The sequence below is a fragment of the Delphinus delphis genome, chromosome 10 (assembly GCF_949987515.2).
Source record: "Delphinus delphis chromosome 10, mDelDel1.2, whole genome shotgun sequence".
In the NCBI taxonomy this organism is placed as follows: domain Eukaryota; kingdom Metazoa; phylum Chordata; class Mammalia; order Artiodactyla; family Delphinidae; genus Delphinus; species Delphinus delphis.
Window position 1 is genome coordinate 69,438,784 of NC_082692.2, and position 24,318 is coordinate 69,463,101.

Genomic DNA, 24,318 nt, shown 5'->3' on the forward strand with positions numbered 1-24,318 from the left:
CTTTCTTAAATGTGTTGTGCATATGCTCTCTTTAAGATGGTCCATGTATAAGTTACAAATGCTCCGGGTGCTGTGATTCTCTGGGGTTGTGATTTCCTGCGCCAGGGCTCCTCTCCCGGTTCCTCTCCAGTTGCCCCCAAATGCCTGTGATGTTCACCTGCATAAGGCTGGCAGAGAATAATGACTTTGTCATAAAATGTCGTCATGACCTTGATGCCCAAGTGGCTCTCAATATAGTCCAGCAGTCAAGTGGTTGTTTATATACGACTAAGCTGTATGATTTTGCTGTGCCTCAATTTTCTCATCAGTTAATAGTCATAACAATAATATGGACATTACAGGTACTTTTTCTTCGTGCATACTATAGTTGACCTTTTGTCAAAGTTTATAATTATGCACTTATCATTATGGCTTTTGGAGTAAAGCCTGTCTCCCTTAATAGTGTATAAACTCCTTGAGGGCAGGTGTCTGATTTGTTCACCAGTGGGTCTCCGGCACACCCTACGGTCCTGTCACAGAGATGCTCGACAGTTATTCACTGGATGAATGAGGGAATGCATGAAGGCCATTATCATATAGATACTACATTGGTAGTGGACTGTAGGCTTATAAATAAGGACTAGCATGCTTTCACTCACTCACACTTGTTCATTTAGAAAGAAGGCTCCTGGGGTCTGACGGGAGAATTATTTTCCTCCCAGCCCCCAATTTGAGCAGCAAAGCCATCCGGACCCTTTGCCCTGGGGTCAGGCCGCGCTTGTCTCCGTTTGGAAGTGCTAGCACACTTCCATAGACGGAAGGTGTGCACAGAAGCGGAGAATTCATTATAACCGGTTAGTCATCCATGGAGATTGTAGATGCTGCCCGTGGGCGGGAAGCACCTGGCGCTTCCTGGGCGGGGCCTGTTCCCAGAGCTGCGCCCCGAGGTGGGAACACGACCCGCCCACTGAAGCCCGGGCTCTCCCCGCACTCAGCAAAAACACCAAGGGCACCTGGGCGGTCCTTCTCCCAGTTCAGTCAACTCTGAGATGCAGCCCCACATGTGCTGGGGTAACTTTTTGCAGGGATGCTGGGCAGGAGAGCCGGCCTAGATTCTCGCCCGGAAGCACCAGAAGGAAACTGGAGCCCACCCTTGCTCTCTCCCCTGAAAGCTGAGGGCGTTGAGGCAGGTGACGGGGAAGGTCCCAAAGCCCTCGTAGGGGAGTCATACAAACCAGGCGAACCCAGGCGGCGGATGCCCCGGGAGACCCCGCAGCATCAGGAGCGCGCGGCTTCCGGGGGTCAGTCGAGTTGCGCTCGGTGGGTCAAGGATGACTCAGCCTTGCCCGTGTCGGTCTTTACTGCCGGTCGGCGCGAGGGCCCCACAAAGTTCCCAGTCACACCCAGACCTCCCTCTCGCAGAGGCCGGGGCTCCGAAGCCGGGTCCCGAGCTGAGGACGGCGGCGAGAGAGGCTGCAGGGAAGCCTGGTTCCCCGGGCGCCCAGGGCTTCTCCGACTTCCTTCCTCCTCGCCCCCGCCTAGGCTAGCCGCTCGACCGCGTCTCCTGCCCAGCGGGTGGGGGTCCGAGTGGGGAGCGGGTGAGCCCCCGAGCCTCAGAGGACTCTCTTACTCCCGAAATCCAGGGAGTCCGCCAGTCAGGATAGACTTGGAGAAGCAGTGCTTCCCCTCCCGACCCCCCAACTCGCCGCAGTCGCGCGGACCCCGGGCCCCAGCGGGTCAGAGCGCGAGGTGCTCGGAAGCCCGGCCCGGGTTCAGGCGCGCCAGGGAGGCCCCGCTGCGGCCCGAAACCGGGAGCCCCGCGCTCGTGTGCCAGCGCCGCGCCGGCAGCGCCGCCCTCCGCGCCTTCCCTGATCGGCGCTGCGGCCGGAGGAGCAGCCGCGGGCGGCCACGCAGCCGAGCCCCGCTCTCATCCCCACCGCACTCAGCCTTGCCCGACCCAGTCCGCCGCCGCGAGCCCCGGCCCCTTCCTCAGACTTTGGCCTCTTCCCTGCACCCCTTGCCCTCCGGGAAACTGCGCGGCGGGGACGGGGGTCGCGCCACCTCTGTGCTCCTCAGGACCCGACCCGCCGCCGCCTGTTACCCGGCCGGGCCCTAGCCTCCCGCCTGCGCCCCGCACCCCAACCAGCTCTGGGCTGGGGGTTGCGGGGTCCGGCCCGGGTCCAGCCCGAGAGTGGCGTCCGCGGCGGCGGACTGCGGAGTTGTAAAGAACTCGGCGGCCGCAGTGGGCCGGGCGGGGCAGGGCGCTCTCAGCCGCGTCCAAGGACACTGGAGTTTGCAAGTCCCCGCCCGCGCGGCGCCCCCCGCCCTCCCGCCGCGGCCGGCCGGACTCCTAGAGCCGCCGAGGCGGGGCCGGGCGGCCGCCGCTGCGAGAGGCGTGTCTCCCTGCTTCCTCCCCCGCCTGCCTCCCTCTCCACCTCTCTCCCCTCCCTCCTCCTCTCCGCCCTCCCCGCCCCACTCCTTTTTCTGCTCCCCGAGTGCGCCCGGCGCGCGAGAGGCAGGCGGGGCGGCGTGGAGCAGGCAGCGCAGCGCGCTCGCCCACCGCCCGCTCGGCGCAGCTCCCCGCTGCCGCTGTCGTCGCCGCCGCCGGCGCGTCGGAAGGAGCCTAGCATGGCCGGGCCGGGCTCGCAGCGGCGCGCGTCCCGGGGGGCCTCGGCACTCCTGACCGCCGCGCTTCTCTTTGCCACGCTGGGGGACGTGGTGCGCTCGGAGCAGCAGATCCCGCTCTCAGTGTAAGTGCCAGGTCCTGTGCCGCGCGGGGAGGGTACCCTGCCGCCCGCGACTCGCTGTGCCCAAGTTTGGGCTCCTGCAGGTGCGGCCAGCAGGACCTGCCGCGGGCGTCGGCCTCGCCTCTAGCACCTGCCGGCGGGGACCCGCGTGGGGCGGCGAGACTGGGGTGGGATCCCCTCGCCCCCTCCCCGGGCTGCGAGGGAGACCTGGAGAGGCTCACCGCCGGCGACAGCACCAACTTTGAAGCCTGTTTACCGCGTGCAACTTCCATGGGCCGTTTATTTACCCCTTTGCTATCTTGCCATCTCACTTCTTTTTGGGGAGGGGGGGATGGGTGGATTTCTTTCGACTAATCTTTGCCAGGTGATGCTCAGTTTGGGTGGTCAAGTTCTCAGGCAATTATTCAAATAACATTCAGTCGTCTTTCGGAGAGCCTGGGACACTTTGCGCATTTTGAACTGTGTGACCCCCTCGGGCCCCCTCCCGCGCTGCGCTCTGCAGTTTGGTGCTGGCAGTTTCTACCAAGGCGCTTTTTCTGTCTTTTTTTTTTTTTTCTCCAATGTTATACCGCCTGGCTCCTTCAGCCACAGCCCCGTGTGTGCGTATGCGTGCGTGTTGACTGTGACACGGTGTTACATTTGTTCCTGTGCCCTTTCTCCCTGTAGGGTGAAGCTCTGGGCCTCTGCTTTTGGGGGAGAGATAAAATCTATTGCAGCTAAGTACTCCGGCTCCCAGCTTCTGCAGAAGGTAAGGTTTCTGTGGTGGCAGGAAGCGATGATTTTTCCAGCACAGAAAATGGAGGCAGATTTAGTTTTCCAAACAAACGTGAACCCCGAGCAGCATCAGTTATCAGAGGTGTCTCTGATCCTCCGTTTCTTGGCAATGTACTGTGCAGTGACTTCTCCCTACCAACCGGTTATTTTTAGATGACACTTGATTCTAAACACAAAGAAAAGGAGGATACTCACTGGCACTGTCCTGGCTGGGGCTCGGAAACTGAGTGTTTTTGCATGGCTCTCCTCTCAGTGTCGGTATTGCTGTTTCAGTGTGAGAGCAGATGCTCCTCTGGCCAAAAAACGCTAACTTCATCCAAGGGGCAGAATCAGTGCCTGTTATGATGTCTTTCACCTTGCCTGCGTTGGAGGCTGGGGTTCAGTATATCAGAGAAAGATGCTGCACTATTGTTTGTCATCCCCGCAGTTGTACGATCCCATTATTCCCCAATCATCTAGACTCAGGGCTGGGATGCATTACATCATTACAGATAAGGAGAATGAATGTGGTTATCTTTCCACTCAGCTGCACTGCTGGGTAATAACCTATGAGAGTAGTCTACAAACTTAAGAAATTGGTCTGCATCCATATATTCTGGAGAGTAATGAGAATGCAGAATTGATTATTAGGCTTTTATCAGAACCTGCATCAATTTTAATTCAAACAGGCAGCATTATGCTTAAAATTACATTGTGAGATATATGGTCTTTCGCCCTCCCCTCCAAGAAAAAAGGGGAAAAAATGGGCCGGGGAGGAGAGGTTAGAGGGGTTAAAAGAATTTCAAGTTAACAAATCAACAGGATTAATCCAGTAATTCTCTCAAAGATAGAAAATAAAATTGGCCTTTAGGGGATAATTCTCTGATACAAAAAGCTTAAATTGTTAAGTTAACTTTTAAGTATTTTAAAATGTGCTTTTTGGGCCAATGTAACATATGTGTCATGCGTGCTGCCTGGTAACCAAGTACGTATTTTATTTATGGCATTCTGCTTTAGAGAGTAGAGTTTTTGGGGACGTTATATGAAACAGTTTGTCACATGAAATCCAAATATCGTAATGAAGCATGAGCCCACAATGGAATGACAGAGGTTAGCCTGGCTTAAAAATTGCCAATAGCCATATTCTCTGAAACCATGGAAAGACTATTATCACAACTCTGTTATTTGGGGACAGAGTTCATTGAATTATAGGCAGTTGATAAAAACTTGAGGTTATGATGTGCCTTTATGGTCAGTGATAATTTACATACCTGTGACCTGCCTCTCAGTTTATAGGAGTTGCCTTTTTTGCTAGTGTTCTTTTAATCTGGACCAGTCTGTACTCAGCTTTGGCATTTTGCCTGCGTGTCAGATGTTTTATGTGAAGAGTTCTGGCCTATTGCATTGCCTGTGTATTTTGCTTATGCTTTTAAAGAAGAGAACATTTTGTATAACTTTAAAGAAATATTTTTCATCTGCACGTTGTAGTTTAGTTGTAACAACTCTGAAAGTAACCCTTCAGAGCCTGTGAACTTTTTTTTGTGGGGGGGCTGTGCTTACATATCTCGTATCTCACATTTTGTAGGAGCACGTGAAATATATTTTTTCCTTCTCTCTGAAGTTAACACACAACACACACACACACACACACACACACACACTGCACAAAATCCCATCAACCATATTATTGGCTACTCTATAATAGCAAATTGGAAAAAGCTAAAATGCTTCTCTTACCTTATCAGCATCCTTTCTGATACTGTATTCACAAGCGGCGCTTTGCTTTTGTCATGTTTGCAGCTTGACAATTGGGTAATTATTTCCAGCTGTTTGTGGCTTTGTTGTCATTTCTTGCTGTTGCCTGGCATTTTGTAATCTGATGCATGGGGAAGGTGAGGTGTTGGTGGGCGTTAGGTTCTGGGGTGGGCATTTATTTGCTCTTGCATTTGGATTGCAGTCACTGGCCATGGAGTCCTGCGATACCCACCACTTTGGCTTGCTTAGGCAGGGACTTCCATGAATGATGGGGCAGGGCATGTTAGACAACTTGGGGAGGTACCTTTTGGCTGTCTTGGCCCATTGCCCCCAAATATGATTGTATTTTTATAATCAGCAAAGAAAATTGATTTCGAGAACTCAGAGTATGAATGAGAAAGGATGTGAGGTGCTCAGAGTCGGGGGAGGCATAACATCATTTGGAAAAGCAAGGAGACAGTTGCCTTTCTCTTGCTTATTTTCAAGTTTCTGTCCATTTGCATGAGGAATTACTCCTGCGTCAAAACTCTATGCGCCCTTCCATCACATCACTGCATCCTTGACAATTAAGATACTCTCGAGATGAGTTAGAAAACTTGGTTGATAAATGCATTAACACTGTAGTAAGGGGACCCAAAGGTGTTGCGTAAGAGTCTGTAATCATACTTTTAAGGCATGGACATTTAAACTTGATTTTCAGTTAAGTAAGGTATATTGTATACCACTGTACAAGTTTATGTACTCTATGTAGCTTTTCTAATTGACACTTTATGTTGTGAATTGATGCAGGGTGTTCACTTTTAGAATGGGAGTTTAGTAATTTTTGCACTAAGGCAAAAACTTTACAAAATAGTAATTGTGAATGTAAGTTAAATAGTAATTGGCCACCAATTTTAAAGTGTTTGGAGACTGGGAAAACTGCCATTTTGGTAACAGGTTTTTATTAGGTAATATAATTCGAGGTAGCAGTATTATCACTGATTTCCTCAATGTAAATACAGCTATTTAACAATGTACCTCACTGCCATGGCTTTAGAAAGGAGATTTCATCAGTTGTTTCTTTGTTTAATACTGTGGCTTTCATTACTTTAGCTTATGATAATATATTTGGTACCCACTGCCAGACTTTTCCTATTTTTTCTATTTTTTTCTTTGCTGAACACAGGAATAGCAATCTGTTTGTTCCTTATAAAGAGGATATTTTTGATCGTATAAAATGCTGTAGTCCACATTTTGGCAAAGTTTTGTGTTTCCAGTACAGAATGGAAAAACGTAGGACTTGTGTATGGGAGTTGGAGTCAATCTTGAGAGGCTTTAGTTGTTATAGGACAGCGGGCCCCTGAAAGCAAAGCACTGGAGTGTGGCTGTGTGCCTGTGTCCTGCCTTCTTAGCTGGGAGATACTGCAGCGGTTTCCATTCACTTCAACTTTTAATTAACTTTCCTATTTGACATATTCATGCCAGTATTCAGCCGCCTCTATCTTGCTTCATTTTCCCCGAAGAATGCGCTTTGTGTGGCTTCTTTTGGGGAGGCATAGTTTCATTACCTCTCTATTTTGGGATTCAGTGAGAAGCATTCTAGTAGGTCCAGTAACCTAGGCTGTTAAACTCATGGGCTCCACACCCCTAACATTCACAATAAAAGGTATTAAACTGGCATGATTCTCATTTCATCCTTCTTAGGGAGAATTTGGTAGGAGCTGGGTTTGTCATTCTGTTTAGTTCTGCATTCAGGGAACGCATGTTCATGGGAATGAAGAGTTCCAATTATATTTAACAGAATCGTGATGATAAATACAAAGCGGAAATACAGGTACTGTGTGTCTCTGCCATTAATGCTAGAAAAGAATTGACATTTACTTTGGATGCCTCATGCAGCACTTATCAAGCGTGCTCTCCTTGGAGTGCATAACCAGGTTTTTGCGTTATCACCTATATATTGAGAGAGAGCGGCTTTAATACGTGAATGTGATGTCTCTTTCCACAGGACAGAGTCAGCAAAGTAAAAGGTTGGTTCTTTTAAGCCATTTTGATAATTATGACTTTTGATCAATGTGGAAATTGATGGTCTTTTAAATAATTAAATAGGAGTATTCATTTATCAGGAATTGGGTAGCAGTGCTGTGCTGCCTGTAGGAAGCCTGGCACTCTATGGATTGCTTTTATTGGGGAGGCGCTACCAGGCTGAACATTTTTGTTGAATAAACACGGTTATTTGTCATCCCATGTGATTAGTGCATTCAACCTGTGATGCCAGTGTTTTAATTCACAGCACCACTTCAATTACTGTACTTTTCCCTGGCAGATTATTTTTCAAAGTCTTGAAATCTCGGAAATGACAGTTTTCAGTCTTTCAGGGCAGTTTATTGGTCTCATTAGCCCAGTCACCAGGACATCCGCAGAGCAGGATAAACCAGTTAGAATTCATTTCGCGCATCTTACCCACACATATATCTTATTGTATTTGTACACTCACGCTTGGTCAGTTGAGGACCAGAGAAAGTTCTTTTTGTATGGCTTTGCTAAGTGTTTGTCTGAGCCTCTTTTGTTCATTTTTTTCTTTCCTTCTTTTTCTCAAAGTTTCTTTTCTGACAAATATTTCTGCTTTGCTTTTTCTCTCATTAGGAACTGCTGCAGCCTGAGTTGCTCCGATTTACAAATGCTAGTCAAAATTACGGGAAATGAAAACATAGGCATGGTTTTCTTGTTGGAGGCAAATTTCAGACTTTTAATTCCAATGTGGTTATTAATTTTGATCAATTACTCAGGTGATCTCAGGCGGGTTTTATTTTATTTTATCTTATTTATTCTAATACCAGTGTGCATTTAGGCAAACACATGAGTACCAAACCACCTAATAATTATAAAGTTTGTCAGGCAAGGGCAAGCACAAATAACGTTTCTAGTTGTGATGAAGACATAGCCGTGTATCATGATGAACAAAAGTGAAAGAAATGTGAAACCATTACCCCAAGTACCTGTGGCCCTGCAGGATGTCCCATTGTCCTGCAGTTTGGATCACATATTTGTGGAAGTCAGGTTTGGGGTTTTAGGCTTTTCAGTCTTTGATCAATCCTCGCCTAGGTGTTTAGTGCTCCCACGTACGTGGAGCAATAAATGACTTGGTATATTGGGCTTGTCGAAAGAGGTGTACATTCTCACAAGGATCCTTTGTTTCTGGTCTGTCATTAATCCAGATCTGTCATTACAGATTACCAACAAATAAGCTTTTTCTTTATCCAAATACACATCCTCTGTCGGAAGTGAGTGGCATTTACATTGGGGGTCCCACCGTCTTTTGCAGTCACAGCGCTTGTTGAGACCCACAGTGTCTTCTAGACAGAGACTTTTCGCAGATTGCGTGTTCCCTGGGACACTCAGATTGGACTTAGAGGTTTGCTGTGGCTGAGACTGAGAAAAAAGGCAATAGATGTTATAAATGCCAGCCTATGAATTAGTATATGAGATTCTCCCTCCCCCGACCCTGACTCCTCTTTTAATGTAATTTTTATACAAGAGACATAATGGCCTATGCTTCATCTTCAGTGGCTGCAGTGATGCTTTTGTGTATCATGGAACAAGAGGAAAAGTTCCTCATGTCAGGCTCCTGGCAACATCGATAGAATCTTCATCAGCCCTCTTTGGTCCATTAAACAAAAGTGAGCTTCTTCTTCATGAGAAGAAAATGATGCAGAGGAAGAGGAAGATGCTTGATTTCCCTGAGTATTTACTGACCAGCAAACTGAGGTGATCGTTCCTGAAGTGCAAAGTCAGCCTCAGAGACCCCTCTCTGACACAGTCCAGCCTGGACCACAGCTCACCCTCAGCAGATGAGGCATCTGTACAGCTGATGTGTTTTAGGAGATTTCTCTTTGCATAGCCAGCATGTCTGCTTTTCAGAAGAAAGTTATTTTACAGGCACAACTTTGAAAAGGGTCCAGGATGTCTTCAATAAATGGTAAACATTTTAATTTCCATTTGCTTTGAACAACACTCATTGTGTGCTCATTCCAAGGCTGTTTAAATAAGGCATTACATTTATAAGGTGTATTACAGTTATATGTTGCAGAGCTTCCCGGTTACCCCAAATCAAGATTATGGAAATAAATAACTCAATAGTCAAACTATTAATGGGCATTTCAAGGCCATATTGGGAAGGAGAGCATTATCTCTTGACAAGAAATAGATGGCTCTTTCGTCAGTTTATGCACTGCCAAGTATTTATCTTGGCACCCGATATTGGAAAACAGTACTCTCCCAAGGTTAAAAGAGCTGTTATCCATGTAAACGATCTGGACAGACAAGTTGGGCAGAGCTGCAAATGGCTGTGGGTTCACAGACCAGACCTCTGGTTATCCATTTGAGGTGAAGCAACTGCCAGTCGGTATTTTGGGCTTGCACATGTCATTACCATTATACTTATTAAGTTTGTGCGTGTGTGCGTATGCCAGTAGAAATGAATGCTGCTCATCACAGAATGCATCAGGTGCCGCCTGCTAATGGGGAAGATTGTTCTTGTCCGCTCGTGCTGCCAGTGAGAGTGGCTTAAGGCAGTGAACCAGGGTGCTGGGACAGAACCGAATGACCCAGTCCACCAAGCTCGGTTTGTCCAGCTTCTGAGATTTTATAGGCAGCTGCAGTGGAGGGTCTGCTGAGACCACGAGCAGCTACATAATTTGTGGGGCCCAGTGCGAAAGCAAAACGGGGACCCTTTGTTAAAAAATTATGAGGAATTTCAAGAGGATGATAGCAGAGCGTCACAGGGAGCACGGGGCCCATTGGGCCTGGGTGAAGTCCCTTGAAGGATGGGCCGTGCTCATTTCGGCTTTCTCTTTTCCCTGCTGGGTAGCTCATCCTCTCATTTTATTTTTTATTTTATTTTTATTTTTTTAACATCTTTATTGGAGTATAATTGCTCTCTCTCATTTTATTTCAATGTTCTGGCCACAGTCAGTTGGGGAGGCATCCTTTGCCCATCTTTCTTCATCATCATAATAGCTGCAGAGCTTGGAACATTTTTAGAGACACATCTTGGGAGATGCAGTGTTGTTAAAGCAAAGAAAAAGGTCACTGGCCTAGGAGCCTAGGAGCCCTGGTGTTTGTCTTCTTATCTTTTCTGTAGGCATTTCCTGAGTGGCCTTGGGCAAATGGTCTAATCTAATAGTAAAAACATGTAGCATTCACTCTGGTGTACCCGCGTTCCAGGTACCATGATAAGTACTTTACATATGTCATCCCACTGAATTCTCTCTACTACCTGATGAGTCAGGAACTACCATTCACCCCATTTTTCAGATTTAGAAGTTGAGGATTACAGAAGTTAAGCAGCCTCCCCCAGGTGACCGACCTGGACTTCTGGAGTCTGCTTGCCTGGTCCCTCATCTTTGTGTGACCTTGTTCCATCTCAGTTCTAGTTTGAAAACAATGTGAATAATACCTGTGTTTCCCTACCTCATGGGTGTTTGGGAGGATTAAATGAGATAACGTCTGGGGAATTACTTCGGAAACAATCAAAGCCTGGGAAGACAGCTGAGAGGACAGGGTTTGGAGTCAGATGGACTTGTCATTGAGTCTCAGATCTGTGGTGTGACGCTTCTGAAACTGCACCCTCCAGTGTGAGAGGAGACCTGTGCCTTCTACCTTACAGGCTGTGGTGAAGGTTAAATGAAATAAAATACACAGAGCACTTAGCATAGTACCTGGTATGTAGAAGCTTCCTGCCATCGAACTGTGGAGGTTATTATTGGTGGTGTGAGACAAAGACAAGCTCTTAAGATAACCTTCATTGAGCATCTGTGGGGCTGGCTCCATAGACATGAATGAGTGAGTGCGTGAACAGGGGAGTGGGCCCGAATGCTGGCAGGTAGGAAGGTGGTCCCACCTGGCACCTGACAGGGAGGAGCCTGGGGAATCAGGTACTTTGGAGCAGGAAGGGGCTGCAGGGGACCTAGCCTCTGCCTAGACCTTCACTCTTCTCCTAGAGGTCAGCTCCCTTCCCGTAAGAGTCAGGGCGATGCCCACATGAGGAATCGGGGTTGAAGAGCCTCCTCAGGGTCTTCCTGTTACCCCCTCCTTGGCTCACCCTGCTGTGCAGGTGGTGTGTCAGCTGAGGAAGGGCCGAGGGTCCCCAGTGCTTGGAGTGAGGCCTGAAGCCTCAGGAGACACAGCGGGCCCAGTGACTCCCCCACTGTGGGAGTGCATTCAGAAGCCAGCCACGGACACCTGGTGCTCTCCAGGTATTTCCTCCATGAGAATTCTTCCCGCTAGGTTTGGAGGACTCTAGATTTCTCCTAACAGCTTCCTGGGGGAGTGGTGCTGGAGACCAGACAGGGGATGAGGCACCTCACTGGCAGGGTGTCCTTTCCCCCAGTCAGGTGGCAGGGAGGTGCAGCAGCGCATGGGGACTGCCATCGGCCAACAAGTCATGGGAGGCACTGAAGGGCATCCTAGGTTCCGTGGCCCTTCCTGCTGGCCCCGCCCATCTCCTCTTCAGAGCTTCCTTGGCACAGCCTGTTGTTGTGTTTTGGCCTTTGAGCATCTGCGGTCCTCTGTGATCTCCTTAAAGATGTTGAATGAGTGCCCCTCTTTGTGTAAACATTGGTACTGACTCTGGGGGAGATGACGCTATTGTAGTTGCATAACTTTTAACCATTGTTTATGCATAAACCATAGAGTCAGCAGTGAAAGTCACTGAGACGTCAGTTATGAAAGTCAATGTGCGAAAGCTTTGGTTGCTCTACTTGGGCCAAATAGTTCAGAAAGTCACCCAAGAACCATTTGTACCTGGGACTCTTACGGAACTACAGGGTCTGCACTGGTGGCTTCTCAAAATCCACCAAGATCATAACCAGCTCAGGTGAACAGACTGTTCATTGGGACTGGACAGGGAGGCAATGGGCTTTTGGGGGGAGTGTTTAATGAGCCAAACATTCTTCATATTAAAGTAGATAACGCAAGGCATCTGCTGTGGTCCTTAGTTGCACTGGGAGATAGATGGCCCAGGTTATCTACCTCCTACAGGCGGGGCTTGCAGCTCAGGGAGGTGGTGCGCTTGCACGTGGTAGGGCTGGACTCAGACTGGAGTGTTTTAACCCTCAAGCCTTTGACTTTTCTCTGCAGCGTGAGTCACCTGTGTGAGCTGCTCCCACCTGAGCACCAGCTTCAGTCAGGACCTCAGCAGGATGAGAAGGGCTGGGTGGGTGGGGTGCTAGTGCCCTCTCTGGTTTCTTTCCCCCAGGTGTGCTGTCCTCAGGTGGGGTTTCAAGAGGTGTTCTCTTGGCAGCGAAGGCTTTGTGGGTGTTGGGCCCCCATGAGGCAGGGAAGGACTTCCCCTGGCTCCAAGGGGGCTTGGAGCCACGATGGGACAGGAATGGTTCCTAAGGGAGAATGGGCAGGTTGTCTGGAGGAGCCCTGGCTGGCAGTGGAGAGGTGTGGGTGTCAGGTACCTTATACCTCTGCTCAGCCTGGAAGGCAGGGCTGCCAAGGAAGAGAACAACCTTGCGAAACTCCCGAGCAGGATTCAATCTCGTCTTAGACAAGAGGACTCAGATGATCTGCAAAAAGCAGGGAGCGTTTCCCCTCACATTTTCCTCCGGAAGTCAAACCTGCTCTTCATCTGTTTCCTCAGGTCCCTAAGTTTGGCTCCTGGGGGTGTGCCTTTTACACTTGATGGTTTGATGCATTTTCTTGAGACTTTAGTGTTTTGCATTAAAATGGAATCAAAGGTATAATTGGCCCTTGGAATACCCCCAAGTCTAGACCCTCTCCATGCTATAAACTTGACCCTGCATTTCCTCCTCCATAACTCTTGGCTCCCAGGAAAGGGCCTGTCTGTTTTAGAAGGATCTAGATTTCTATTACAGTGAGCCATGCACAGCTGAAAAGAGATTTTTAAAAAGAGCATGGGGGGCTTTCCTGGTGGCGCAGTGGTTGAGAGCCCGCCTGCCGATGCAGGGGACGCGGGTTCGTGCCCCGGTCTGGGAAGATCCCACGTGCCGCGGAGCGGCTGGGCCCGTGGGCCATGGCCGCTGAGCCTGCGCGTCCGCGACGGGAGAGGCCACAACAGTGAGAGGCCCGCGTAACGCAAAAAAAAAAAAAGAGCATGGGCTTTGAAGTTGAATTCCACTCTGCAAGTCACTAATTTTACCTACCTGGGGCGTGGTTTACTCATTCTATTAGTACCGAATAGAACTAATAATAAAAGCTCCTGTGTCATAGGGCTTTGGAGAGGGCTCAATGAGAGAACACAGATGAAGTGGTTCAGAACAATACGTGGCACACAGAAAGCCTTAGTTCTCTGGCTACTCTCTTGTTTATAGTGTCTGCTTCATTATTAATGAAGAGCAAGAGAAACTCCTGGAAATTTTGTCGCTTTGATCCCACAATGAGTTCATAAGATTAAGGCAGTATATGTCACACACATTTAATGAGACAGGGGTACAATGGCAAACAGAAGCATTTATTATGTCCCCACGAAGGTTTTTTTTTTTTTTTTTTTGGCTTTCTTTCCCTAATTCTTCCCATCCTGTCCCTTGTACAGTACAGGTGGGGCAGTTGTGGGATTCACTTTTGTTCTTGCTCTCATGCTGTACTGTAATTTGCAAAGCAAGGTGAGAGAAATCCCAGGCAGGCGTTTGGCTCTCTGTACCTGTGCCATCCTAAATGCCTTTTCCATTGTGCCTTGTTGAGGCAGAGGCAGAAGCAGAAAAATAGTATAAAAAGAACAATAGGTGGGGGAAGCAGTAAATCCACTGGAGGTAGGTAGTCTTTGGCCACGAGTCATAACATATGGCTTTCCTCCTAGCCTCCTACCAGTTTCCATTATCAGTGAAATTTCTATTAACAAAATATGCTGCATCATGTACAAACAGCTGAGTGAGCATAGCTTTTTGCCCCACTGACGTAAGTGGTGATCATTTGGCTTCTGGGATGGTAAAGCTCAAGTTTGAATGTTCTTTCTTCTCGGTTGTGGCCTGGGCCCCTGTCAGGAAGCTATGCTTTTGAGGGCGCACCTTGAGGGAATCACTGTCAGGCAACCAGTAAAAGGTGTGTGTGTGTGTGTGTGTGTGTGTGTGCGCGCGCGCGTGTGTGTGTGTGTGTGCGTGTGTGTTGATATACACGGGCTGTTTCCCTTTGTTAAAAACTTGTAACTACTTTAAAATCCCAGGGTCTGTAGCCAAGTTCCAGTATTTCAGAACATCAGGAGTCATCTGGTCACCCTGAAGTGAGATGTAATCCTCCCAGGAAAGAGCTCAGAGCTTACTAATCTTATTATTATTATTTTAAAATTTATTTTTGGCTGCAATGGGTCTTCGTTGCTGTGCGCGGGCTTCTCATTGCAGTGGCTTCTCTTTTTGCAGAGCGCGGGCTCTAGGCCTGTGGGCTTCAGTAGTTGCGGCACGTGGGCTCAGTAGTTGTGGCTCATGGGCTCTAGAGCGCAGCCTCAGTAGTTGCAGTGCATGGGCTTAGTTGCTCCATGGCACGTGGGATCTTCCCAGACCAGGGCTCGAACCTGTGTCCCCTGCGTTGGCAGGTGGATTCTTAACCACTGCGCCACCAGGGAAATCCGACAGCTCGCTAGTCCTTTGAAAAAAGCCAACAATACACATTTCCCAGAACAGGAGTTTCAGAATTTTGGAACTATAGCTAGATTTCCTACTTAAACAGCAAGATTTTCAGTTTTTTTTTCATGAAACAAATCACAAATTCCCTATGAGTGATATGAAAAATACATAAACTGAGAAAGAAATTAGAGGATTATTGGTTTTTAAAATTTTACTTTAAAGGGAGGCAGTTGGTCTTGGGAAGGAAGAACTGTGTAGAGGTAAGAGTCTGGATCTGAGACAGGCCTCTCCAGGGTAGAATCCAGTGCTACTGCTGACTAGTCTCATGACCCTGACAAGTCAGTTGCTGAACCTCCGTGTTCTTATCTGTCAAATGGGCACAATGGTACTAACTTCTAGAGTGGAGTTAAGAGATGCAAATGAGAAGATGCACACAGAATGCTTGGTAATAAGTGGCTCAGAAGAAGTGTTTAGAAAAGGTGGGCTGCTGCTGCTTTTGTGGTTGTTATTATTATTCCCCAGGAGCTCTCCCACATATCAGGGCAGGTTGGCTGCTGAAGACAGTAGTTTGTGCACGGGGGGAGAGAATATCAGGCCACCCGGAGGTCTTATTTACAGCCCTCCACTAGAGCTGCCCACCACTGAGCCCCACAAGGTCTTCTTAGGAAGTAATCGTAATAATGATGCAGGTACTTTATTTGCATGTTGTGCCATGTGCTTTATTTGCATTGTTTCATTTAATTTCTCACATACAATCCTGAGTTTGATTCTGTCATCATCTCTATTTTAGAGATGCCAAAACAAAGACAGAATATATCTTGGCCCAAGGCTACCCAGCTCCAAGTGACAAAGGCAGGCTTGGAACCTGGGTCTTGTGAATCCTGTTCAGCTGCCTGGGCTGGGGTGGGGTCTGAGGAGGGACATTTGGGTATTCCCAGGACCAGCATGTTCCCCATGCTTTGATCTTAGCCTGCTGTTGGCTTATCAGGTTGGTTGGTGGAAACTTCTCTGCCCTTAATCCTTTCCCCAATGGAATTCTTAGCTTTTAGTGCATTGTCATTTGCTTTCATAATACAGAATTAAAAAGGACCAAGAGCTGGAATGAGCGGGGGAGGGCCCTGTATGCCCTCTAGGTTTCTATAGTTTTCCCTTTAATTATAATAAAACGTTGCTGCTTGTTTTTTGATTTCCTTTGAGGGTCAGCCAGGCCTCCCCTCATTAGGTCTGACTCTTAAGAAGCCTTTCTGAGAATCTCATTGAATTTGGCTAAATTTCCCTTTGTGTATTTCCCATCATGGTAATGGATGATTGTGTGAAAGAGCCAGCTTGGGCTCTGGGACCCTGGTACAAGACAGATCTGACTTTGAGATCCAGCTTGGCTCTAGTTAATTTCACTTCTGGGCCTCAGGTTCCTTATCTGTAAAATGGGGTCATGGTGAGGATTAGCTTTGTCAATATGTGGTAACAGTCTTAGCACAGAACTGGATGTCTGGAAAGTGCCCAGTAAATTTTAGCTCCTCGTTTTTTGTTATCCCCACTCTTTGTCTGTCTTTCCTGGATATTTGTTGGTGCTTCCTTTTCTTTTTTTTCGCTCAGGGCAGCCACAGTTTGTTTTTCTGCATGATTGACAGCTAGCTTGAAGACTATAGCCCTTGGATCCACAGGGTCAGTTTTATTTTGCGTGGTATGAGTCTGGCAGATCTGTCCGTGCCCAGGCCATTCTGGGGAAGTGTGATATCCTGAGGACGCTTATCTCTTTCATTGGGGGTGGTGGGTGTGGAGAAGGAGGCAGGTGAGCCAGAGCTGAAATTCCCTGAGGGCAAGCTTGTTCTTTCTGATGGGAGAGGGTCCTCCTTTGGCACTAGCACAGAGCTACCTTTGGGTGGGCTTCAAGGGCTGTTTGTGGAATGCATGAATGTATGGATAAAGAAAGGAGCCTTTTCCTGGCGTTCACACACTGGTGATGGAAATAACACTCTTGTGCACAGGCCAAAACTAGGTCCTTCACAATCCTTTCCCCCTCTACCCTCCAGTGCTGGGGTTTATGAGCCCCTATTATCAGGTATAGATGCTGCAGAAAGTCGGGGCCGCCTCCCAGCTTCAGCAGTCCAGCTCTGAAGCCCTGCGGGTGGGTCCTTTGCCCATAACCTGCTTGGTGCCAGCAGGGACTGCCAGACATCCGAGCCAGCTGGTCCTCGCTTCTCCCAGCCCATGACCCCTCTCCTCACCCTTGGGGAACATCCCAGCCCATCTCATCAACACCCTGAAAACATGGCCGAGTCTCCCCACTCCGAAGTCTCCGAGCCTGGCAGAGGGGTCCCAGCTCCTCCGCAGCGCCAAGCTGAGCAGCTGTGGCGGGAGCACCGCAGTGCCGGGCGGGTGTGCGAGGAGCACCAAGCGAGACTGATGGGGCCTCTGCAGCCGCCACCATCAATCTGGGGGCGGCAACTCGGCAAAGGCAATTAGGAAGCTGCTGCAGCTAATTCCATGAAGCACTCGAACACCACGTTCCCAGTGACATTAGGGAGAAACGTGAATTTTAATTTCTATCCCTTTCATCTTCACATGGGGTCATTACCTGGTCTTCTCGGAAGCCCTGCTGGCATCAAGATGCTGCACGGTGTTTGCTGGGCATGATGTCACCTTCTCTGTGCAGCTTCCTTTGATTGTACACTTGTTTGTTTATTTATTTTGTACATCCCTGGGACTGGGTTTCTGAGTCTGTGCATTGCAGGGGTTTGGGAGCTGCATCTTCGTCTGCTGCAGCGTACATGGAGCAGCGATACCCATTCCTAGGCAGCATCCCAGCTGCACCCTGCATCAGCTGTTTCCAGCACCTCCCCACAGGAGGAAAACTTGTGAGAGGGCTTAAAGCAAGTTTGGGTGATTTGCATTCGTATCCTGCAAGTGCAATTGTCCTTTCTCTTCCCCCTGCCTGGCCCACGGATATGCTGAAAGCCTGCACCAAGCACAGCCCCTCTGAGATAAGGGGGAGCAGCTGGCTGGGAAGCGGGAACTAAATTATATTTAATGGGGGGCAGTTTTGCCAAAAGATGTTTACCTCCAGCCCCTCCCCTCCTCCCAGTATCAGACCCGACAGAGTATGGCATTTTGAGGTTTTGGAGAGTCTGGCTCCTCCCTGGCACGTCATTCTATGGAGGCCGTGAAGCTTCCTGTGTGATTTTTGCTCTGTGGAGCCCTCCATGTCTCATCATATCCGGAATTTGCTGTGTGGTCCTACAGTCACTGGAATCTGGTGCCCACCTTCTACCTTCCTGCTGAGCCTGATGACTCACCTAGAAGGAAATGAGAAAATCTCTTATTTGGGGCAGATTTTGGGAACCAGCCCTTCCAGCTTGGGGGTGGGTGCTCGGGGTCTGATGGCACGCCCCAGGGGTCACCGGAATGGGCCGTGCATGGAGCATTGGCGTTTCCCCTCCCAGCCCCCGGCTTGTGCGTTGATCAGGGCACTGAGGCCACAGAGGGAAGGAAGGCTCCAAGTCCCCGAGCAGGCTTCTCCCAGGACAGAGGGAGGCAGCCTCTAACCCCATGTCCCCCTCCTCCCTGCCCCACGCCTTTGAAAGCTCCCCTGCTGCACTCCACAGGAAACCTCTACTCTCCAGGCAAAAAGGCCTTTGCAACATTTCCTCCTATTAAATCGCATTTAAGCCTGAATTTCAGGTAGAGAAAATGTTCCCCCAACGTCTCTCTTTTTTAACAGCCAAAATATTTTGTCCCAATGCGTTGTTGGGGAACATCCCCCTAGTAACATGATCTACATTAGTGAAGTGAGTAGGAGACAGAACAATTAGTCAAGTGTTTATTCATTACTAATAATCCCATCTGAAAACACGAGGCCTCAACTTTCTCCTTTTCCACAATAGAGTTTCAAAGGACCAAAAGCTTCTTTTTGGGGGAGAATATCATGGTTTGGGAAAATCTTTAGCTGTCCTAACAGACTTACAAGAACACATTGGCTTTTGACTAAATCTTGAAAATGTTTTCTTCCTTCCTCCCTTCCCTCACTCCCTTCCTTCCTGCTTCAACAGACACTCGTTGAATTCTCAGTGAGGCGTGCAGAGCTGTGTTGGGTACGAAAATCCCTTTGCCGCTGTGGCCACCTTTCCCATCCTCACTCTGAATGCTTCAGTGACAGCACACTGCTCAGTCCCAAACACATCAGGCTGTGTCACGCCTCTGTGCCTCGGCCGAGGCCATTCTGGCTGTCTACACTGCTGACCCTGTTGCCCTTGTCTGGCTACTGAGCCCTGACTCTAGAGGATGTCAGAATTCAGCATGCAGAAATATCACCTGGGGAACTGGCTAAGATGCGTGATTCCAGGGACCCAGCCCAGGAGATTTGGACTCAGTAAGCTTGACCCAGGGCCCAGAAATCTGCATTCTAACAGATGTCTTAGGTAATTCTAATGTGCTCCAGGGACCATGCTTTGAGAAATGCTATTATATGCCACCTCTGGGAAGGCTGCTGGCTTCCCCTAAAGAGATCCAGTCGTTCTCTCTCTTTCCTCTGTGCACCTCTTCCCACCATGGTTTGCTTCCGTAACTGTGTGCGTGAAGTCTGTTCCATCATGGGCCAAGCGTGGTGGCTGCGCAGCCTCTGAACCCAGCCTAAAGCTGGCACTGGTGCAGCCTTCCTCCGCGTGCGTGGCGTGACTGGAGATTTTCTCTGCAATAGAAATGGGGGCTTTGGAGCAAGTCAGGCATTTTATCTTTTAAGTCAGAAGGTACCCAGGAGCATGTCTGATTGTTGAAGCAGTTTATTTGTAAATCACTGAGCAGAGTTGAAATGGCCATTCTCCAGTTTGTAAGATGGAGAGAAATTTGTTGGCCTGTCGCCAATGGTTTTTCTTCTTACCAAATAGGTTACTGAGACCTGTGGTTACCAGCCCTTTAACAGAAAATTGTTTGGTGAACATCAGTATGAAGGATGCCATCTGCTTCCCATAAAGGCTGCTCCTAATCTCCTACTACAAGGATTGCTCCCCCAGGGGCCTGTTGGGCATAAAACTGCATTTTTTATAAGTCAGTGGATTTCAAACTTTTTCGACCATCGTCCACAGTGAGGATTACATGGTTCAATGAACGCATTCCATACAACTTCACGTGGGAGACACGTTTTATGAAACCACTTAGCTTTATTCCCTCCAGTGCAATCTGGTCTATTTGATTGACAGGACTCTGTCCTACTGTATTCTGTTCTATTCTATTCTGTTCTATTCTATTCTACCCTAACCTAGTTTACCCTAACCTAACCTAACCTGTTCTATTCATTGTTCAGCACCGAGAGTCCTTGCAGCTCTATGGAGTGCAGGCTCAGGGAGAAGCAGTGAGCTGACCCAGGTCTGAGAGCTCAGCAGTGTCAGAGCCAGAGCTAGAACTTGGACCTCAGACTCCCAGCCAGAGCCTTGACCTCTCTAGGTCTGACTGTGAACAATAAATTGATTTCACAACATAATAAATGTGTTAAGAAAAAAAAACAAAACAGTGCTCTAAATGTTACCAGGGTAAATTATTGGCTAGATTAATTTTATTCTGGAAGGTGTAGTGTTGATCTTTGAGATTAAAGTTGTGTTTTCTCCAATAAAAATGATAGATGGTGATAGTTAGTGTCTTTCAGCCAGATGCAATGCTAAGCTCTCTGTATCAATTTCATTTCACCTTCTCAATAACACCATGGGTTAGATGCTCTGATAGCCCCATTTTCCCCGTGGGGACACTTAGGTTCAGGGAGGGGAAGTGACTTGCCCAAGGTCACAAAGCTAATACAAGTGGTGACATTGGTTCTTGGACTCAGGGCTGTCTGACCGTAACACCTGTATTCCTACCTATGTTTGCATTTGCCTCTTCCTATTGCCAGCAGCCACCTTAATAGGTCCCAAGTGTTACCGATGGGCTGCTGTGTGGGAAACCCAGTTAGAGGCAATATGGGGGTGGCATAATGGGGGGCAACAGGGAGGAAATGTGAGGGAAAGGGAGGAGAGTGGGAGACGGAAGTTTGAGAAGCACAGGTGAGCAATGGTCTTCAAAACACCTGATATCTTGCTTAGCACTTAGAGAATTTACAAAGAGTTTTTGCATCTGTGTTATATTGGCCTCCTCCTCTTACAGCATCCATTGCACTGGTATTTGTCATTGTACCTGATGGTCAGTTATTTGTTTTCTCATCTCCTCTCTGACCAGGGGTCATTGTTCAGAGGCCAGGAATGATGCCTTGTTCTTCTTGGCATGCCTAGCACCTGGCCCAAGGAGATGCTGCTTGAGTGTTTGGTGAATGAGCAAGTGCATGAAGAGATCCTTTAATTTAATCCTCACAGCTAGCTCTGAGTAATTTTCTATCCTCGTATTGCATTTGAGGAAACTGGGCCCAAGATCACAAAGCTAGTGCTGTAAGAGCCAGGTGGAAGACCCCCCCCCCCACACAAATGCAGAAGTGCCTGTTATATTCGTATTTATCTATTTTTTGAAGATTAATTTGGTAATCCTACCTCCTTCCAAGAATTTATCTTTCTACCGTCTCGATCTGGGTTTGCTGACTTTGTTTCCTATTTTTTCTGGTTGTTTGGGTACGATGTGGCTGGACTAGAGGGTCACAAGGCTAGAGAGGTCAAGGCTCTGGCTGGGAGTCTGAGGTCCAAGTTCTGAGGTCCAAGCTCTGGCTCTGACACTGCTGAGCTCTCAGACCTGGGTCAGCTCACTGCTTCTCCCTGAGCCTGCACTCCGTAGAGCTCCAAGGACTCTCGGTGCTGAGACTTAGCATAGTTCCAAAGGATGGCAGATCCTACGTTATTTCCCATCAGCTCCACCATGAGATGCGTGGTACTCTTACCATTTTGCCAGTGTCCATCCATCCTACCGACATCTGTTGCCCTGCCTCTGTCTGAACCAGGCACCTGCTGGAGTAGATGGAGGTAGGGAGATGCTGCTGCCCGTACCTCCAGGTGCTTAGATTCTCTTAGGGGCGGTGACTCACACCAGTGCAACTCTTCAGAAGTCAAGGCAGGCTTAGCCAAATGGCCAGGAGAAGACAGAGTCGCATCCATGTTGGGGGGAGGCAGAAAGGACATCCCATCTTGCTAAATTCTCCTCTACATTTTTGCTGACGTTATTTCCTGGGAATCTTTGTACCGTAGACTTGTTCTTAGACTTGTGTCAGGGAATGGAGTCATCTTTGAATGTAAAAGGCAAAAATAAAAGGGACTAAAATATTTGACATATGATGAAGTTCTGTGATATTTTAGTCAGTGAGTAAATTGATATTTATATAACCTGGAATATTCATTTTCCCTGGTCCACCCTCCCTTGAATGTTGACTTAATAACATGCCTGCCTAAATGACGTTAATTACTTTAAACTGCCAAATTAAAAAAAATAAGCCAGCGTTCATTCAACAAGTGTGCTGTGATCATTTCTGGCTGGAGCCAGGAAAGAAGAGCTAAAGTCTCTTGTGGGAGAGAAGGTTGAGATGTAACCTGACCAGCTCAGAAAAGGGACTTGTACATCCTGGGATATACAAGCTCAAGGGGGCCAGACATAAGCAGAGGAGCTTAGGGTTAAGTTTATGGCACTAGAAGCTGGCTATGAGTTCGAATCCTGACTCCACCTGTGACTAGTGTATGGCCTTGAGAACTGCTTAGCTTCTTATTTTACATTTTCCTCTTCTTTAAGTGATCTCTGTCCCACTGGACTGTTGTGAAGATTACATTAGATCATGAATCTAAAATTTAGCTCAGGGTCTGGCAGTCAAAGGAATCCAATGAATGGCAGCTACTGTTATTTTAATTCTTACCATCTTGGAGTCATGCACCCACTCTCTGAGGTCACTGGCATTGCCGGATCCAGAGGCCATCAGCTCCCCAGAGCAAGACGTTTGGCTTGTTCATGTCTCTATTTTGGGTTCCCACAATAGTCTTTATCAGTAAATATTTGTGGAGCAAATGAAAGAGTGTGGGGAATGAACTTTACAGGCTGAAAAAACTGAGCCTCAGAGAGGCTGGCCAGATCGTAAAGGACAGAACAGAGATTCCCACCAGGTCTGCTTTGTCCTCAGCCATGACCGTCAGCTACTGGGGGCTTGGTGGCTCCTCTCTTTAGTGCTAGCTAAATTCCTGGGAGCAATACCATTCGTCCCCTGCGACCTGAAGGTGAAGTGTGTGTGTGTGGGTGTGTGTGTGCGCACACACACTTTCCAGGATGGCATCCCAGAAGATAGGTCATATTAGATGTAGCCTCCTGGTTGTTTAGAAACCAATTGTCTGGTAAGTTTTCATTCTGGGGCAAAATAACAGACTGGTAACCCTGCTCTCTTTTGGGAAAAACTCCTTAAAAGCTCTTATGTTCTGAAATCCTGCAAAGTCCCACTAGGATGTTGAAATAGTTCATACCCATCAAGGCCACATTTGAGGTGCTTTTTCTGGGTCTTGGTAAGGGAAAGCTTTTCCCTTTGAGCTCCATGTGTAGGTGTCATCTTTCTCTTGTGTGTTGCAGTGGTGATTTTAAACCTCCCAGCTCACCCCCAAGCCCCTAAGATTCCCATTGCAATGGGCTACGAAGTTTCACTGTTTATCTTCTTTTTCAGATCCGTTTTGTCGGCAAGATTGCTAGGTTAAGAGGAGAGACAGAGGGGCTGAAGTGTGAAGAGGAGTACTTGCTGTTCTTTTTAAGAAGTCCTTGAATTCAGCCCTTGAGTAGTGCAGTTATAAGTTTGAGAGATGATGGCTATTAATACTTTGCTTCTTGTGTAGCAGCTTGTAGTCCAGGACATCAAAATACATCAATAACACGTTCCTTCACCATTTCTCCATTTCATGTGTAGGGAGGTGGTACAGAACATCTCCAGAGAGAATATCACTGCCTTGGACCATGGCTGGTCCCTATAGCAGGAGCAGGAGAAAATCTTAATTTGATGGTTTCTTTTGTTTATTCATTCATTCGTTCATTCATTTATTCAACAAATATTTTTACCTCTTGCTACTCTGTCCCAGGTATTGTGTTGGGCTTGGGGTAGAGGACAAGGGAAATAAGACACAGTCTGCCCCCTCATGGAGATTACCATCTAGTGCGGGAATCGGGCATTACTCAAAGAATTAGACTAATGTGTGCAAGTGTTCCTGCAGTGCTCCGAAAGCACACTGACAGCATGTGACCGGAGGACTTGCTCTGGTCCGTGTCAGAGGAGGCTTTGCTGAGGGGATGAGCTTCAGCAGAAACCTGAAGGGTGGCAGGAATTAATATGACAGAGAGATAGAAGAAGGGACCCTGGATCCTGGTCCAGCCTCACCACCTTGCCTGGGCTTATGCTTCAGCTCCTTGCATGGATTCTTGGTCGCAAAGGTCATTCCCCACTTTCTTCTCAACCTTTGCTTCTTGCTCCCACTGCCCTAAACTCCTGCCCTTGTCCCTAGAGCTTCCTGTTGAGTTTTCAGTCTTCACGGCCTCCTTCTTTAATTTAGCCAACAGCTGTTGAACTCCTGCTCTGCCAGGGGCTCAGTCCTGGGCCCTCA

General features: G+C 48.2%; 1 protein-coding gene across 1 annotated transcript in view; it reads left to right on the forward strand.

Annotated features, from left to right (window-relative positions):
* The first annotated feature begins 2,522 nt into the window (after positions 1-2,522).
* The window catches only part of CACNA2D3 (calcium voltage-gated channel auxiliary subunit alpha2delta 3), a 784,136-nt gene continuing 762,340 nt past the window's right edge, over positions 2,523-24,318 (forward strand). Inside the window, exons 1-2 of the mRNA XM_060022702.1 lie at positions 2,523-2,729; positions 3,393-3,474. Coding sequence (XP_059878685.1) covers positions 2,608-2,729; positions 3,393-3,474 — 204 coding nt within the window. The 5' untranslated portion in view covers positions 2,523-2,607. The remainder of the gene's footprint in view (positions 2,730-3,392; positions 3,475-24,318) is intronic.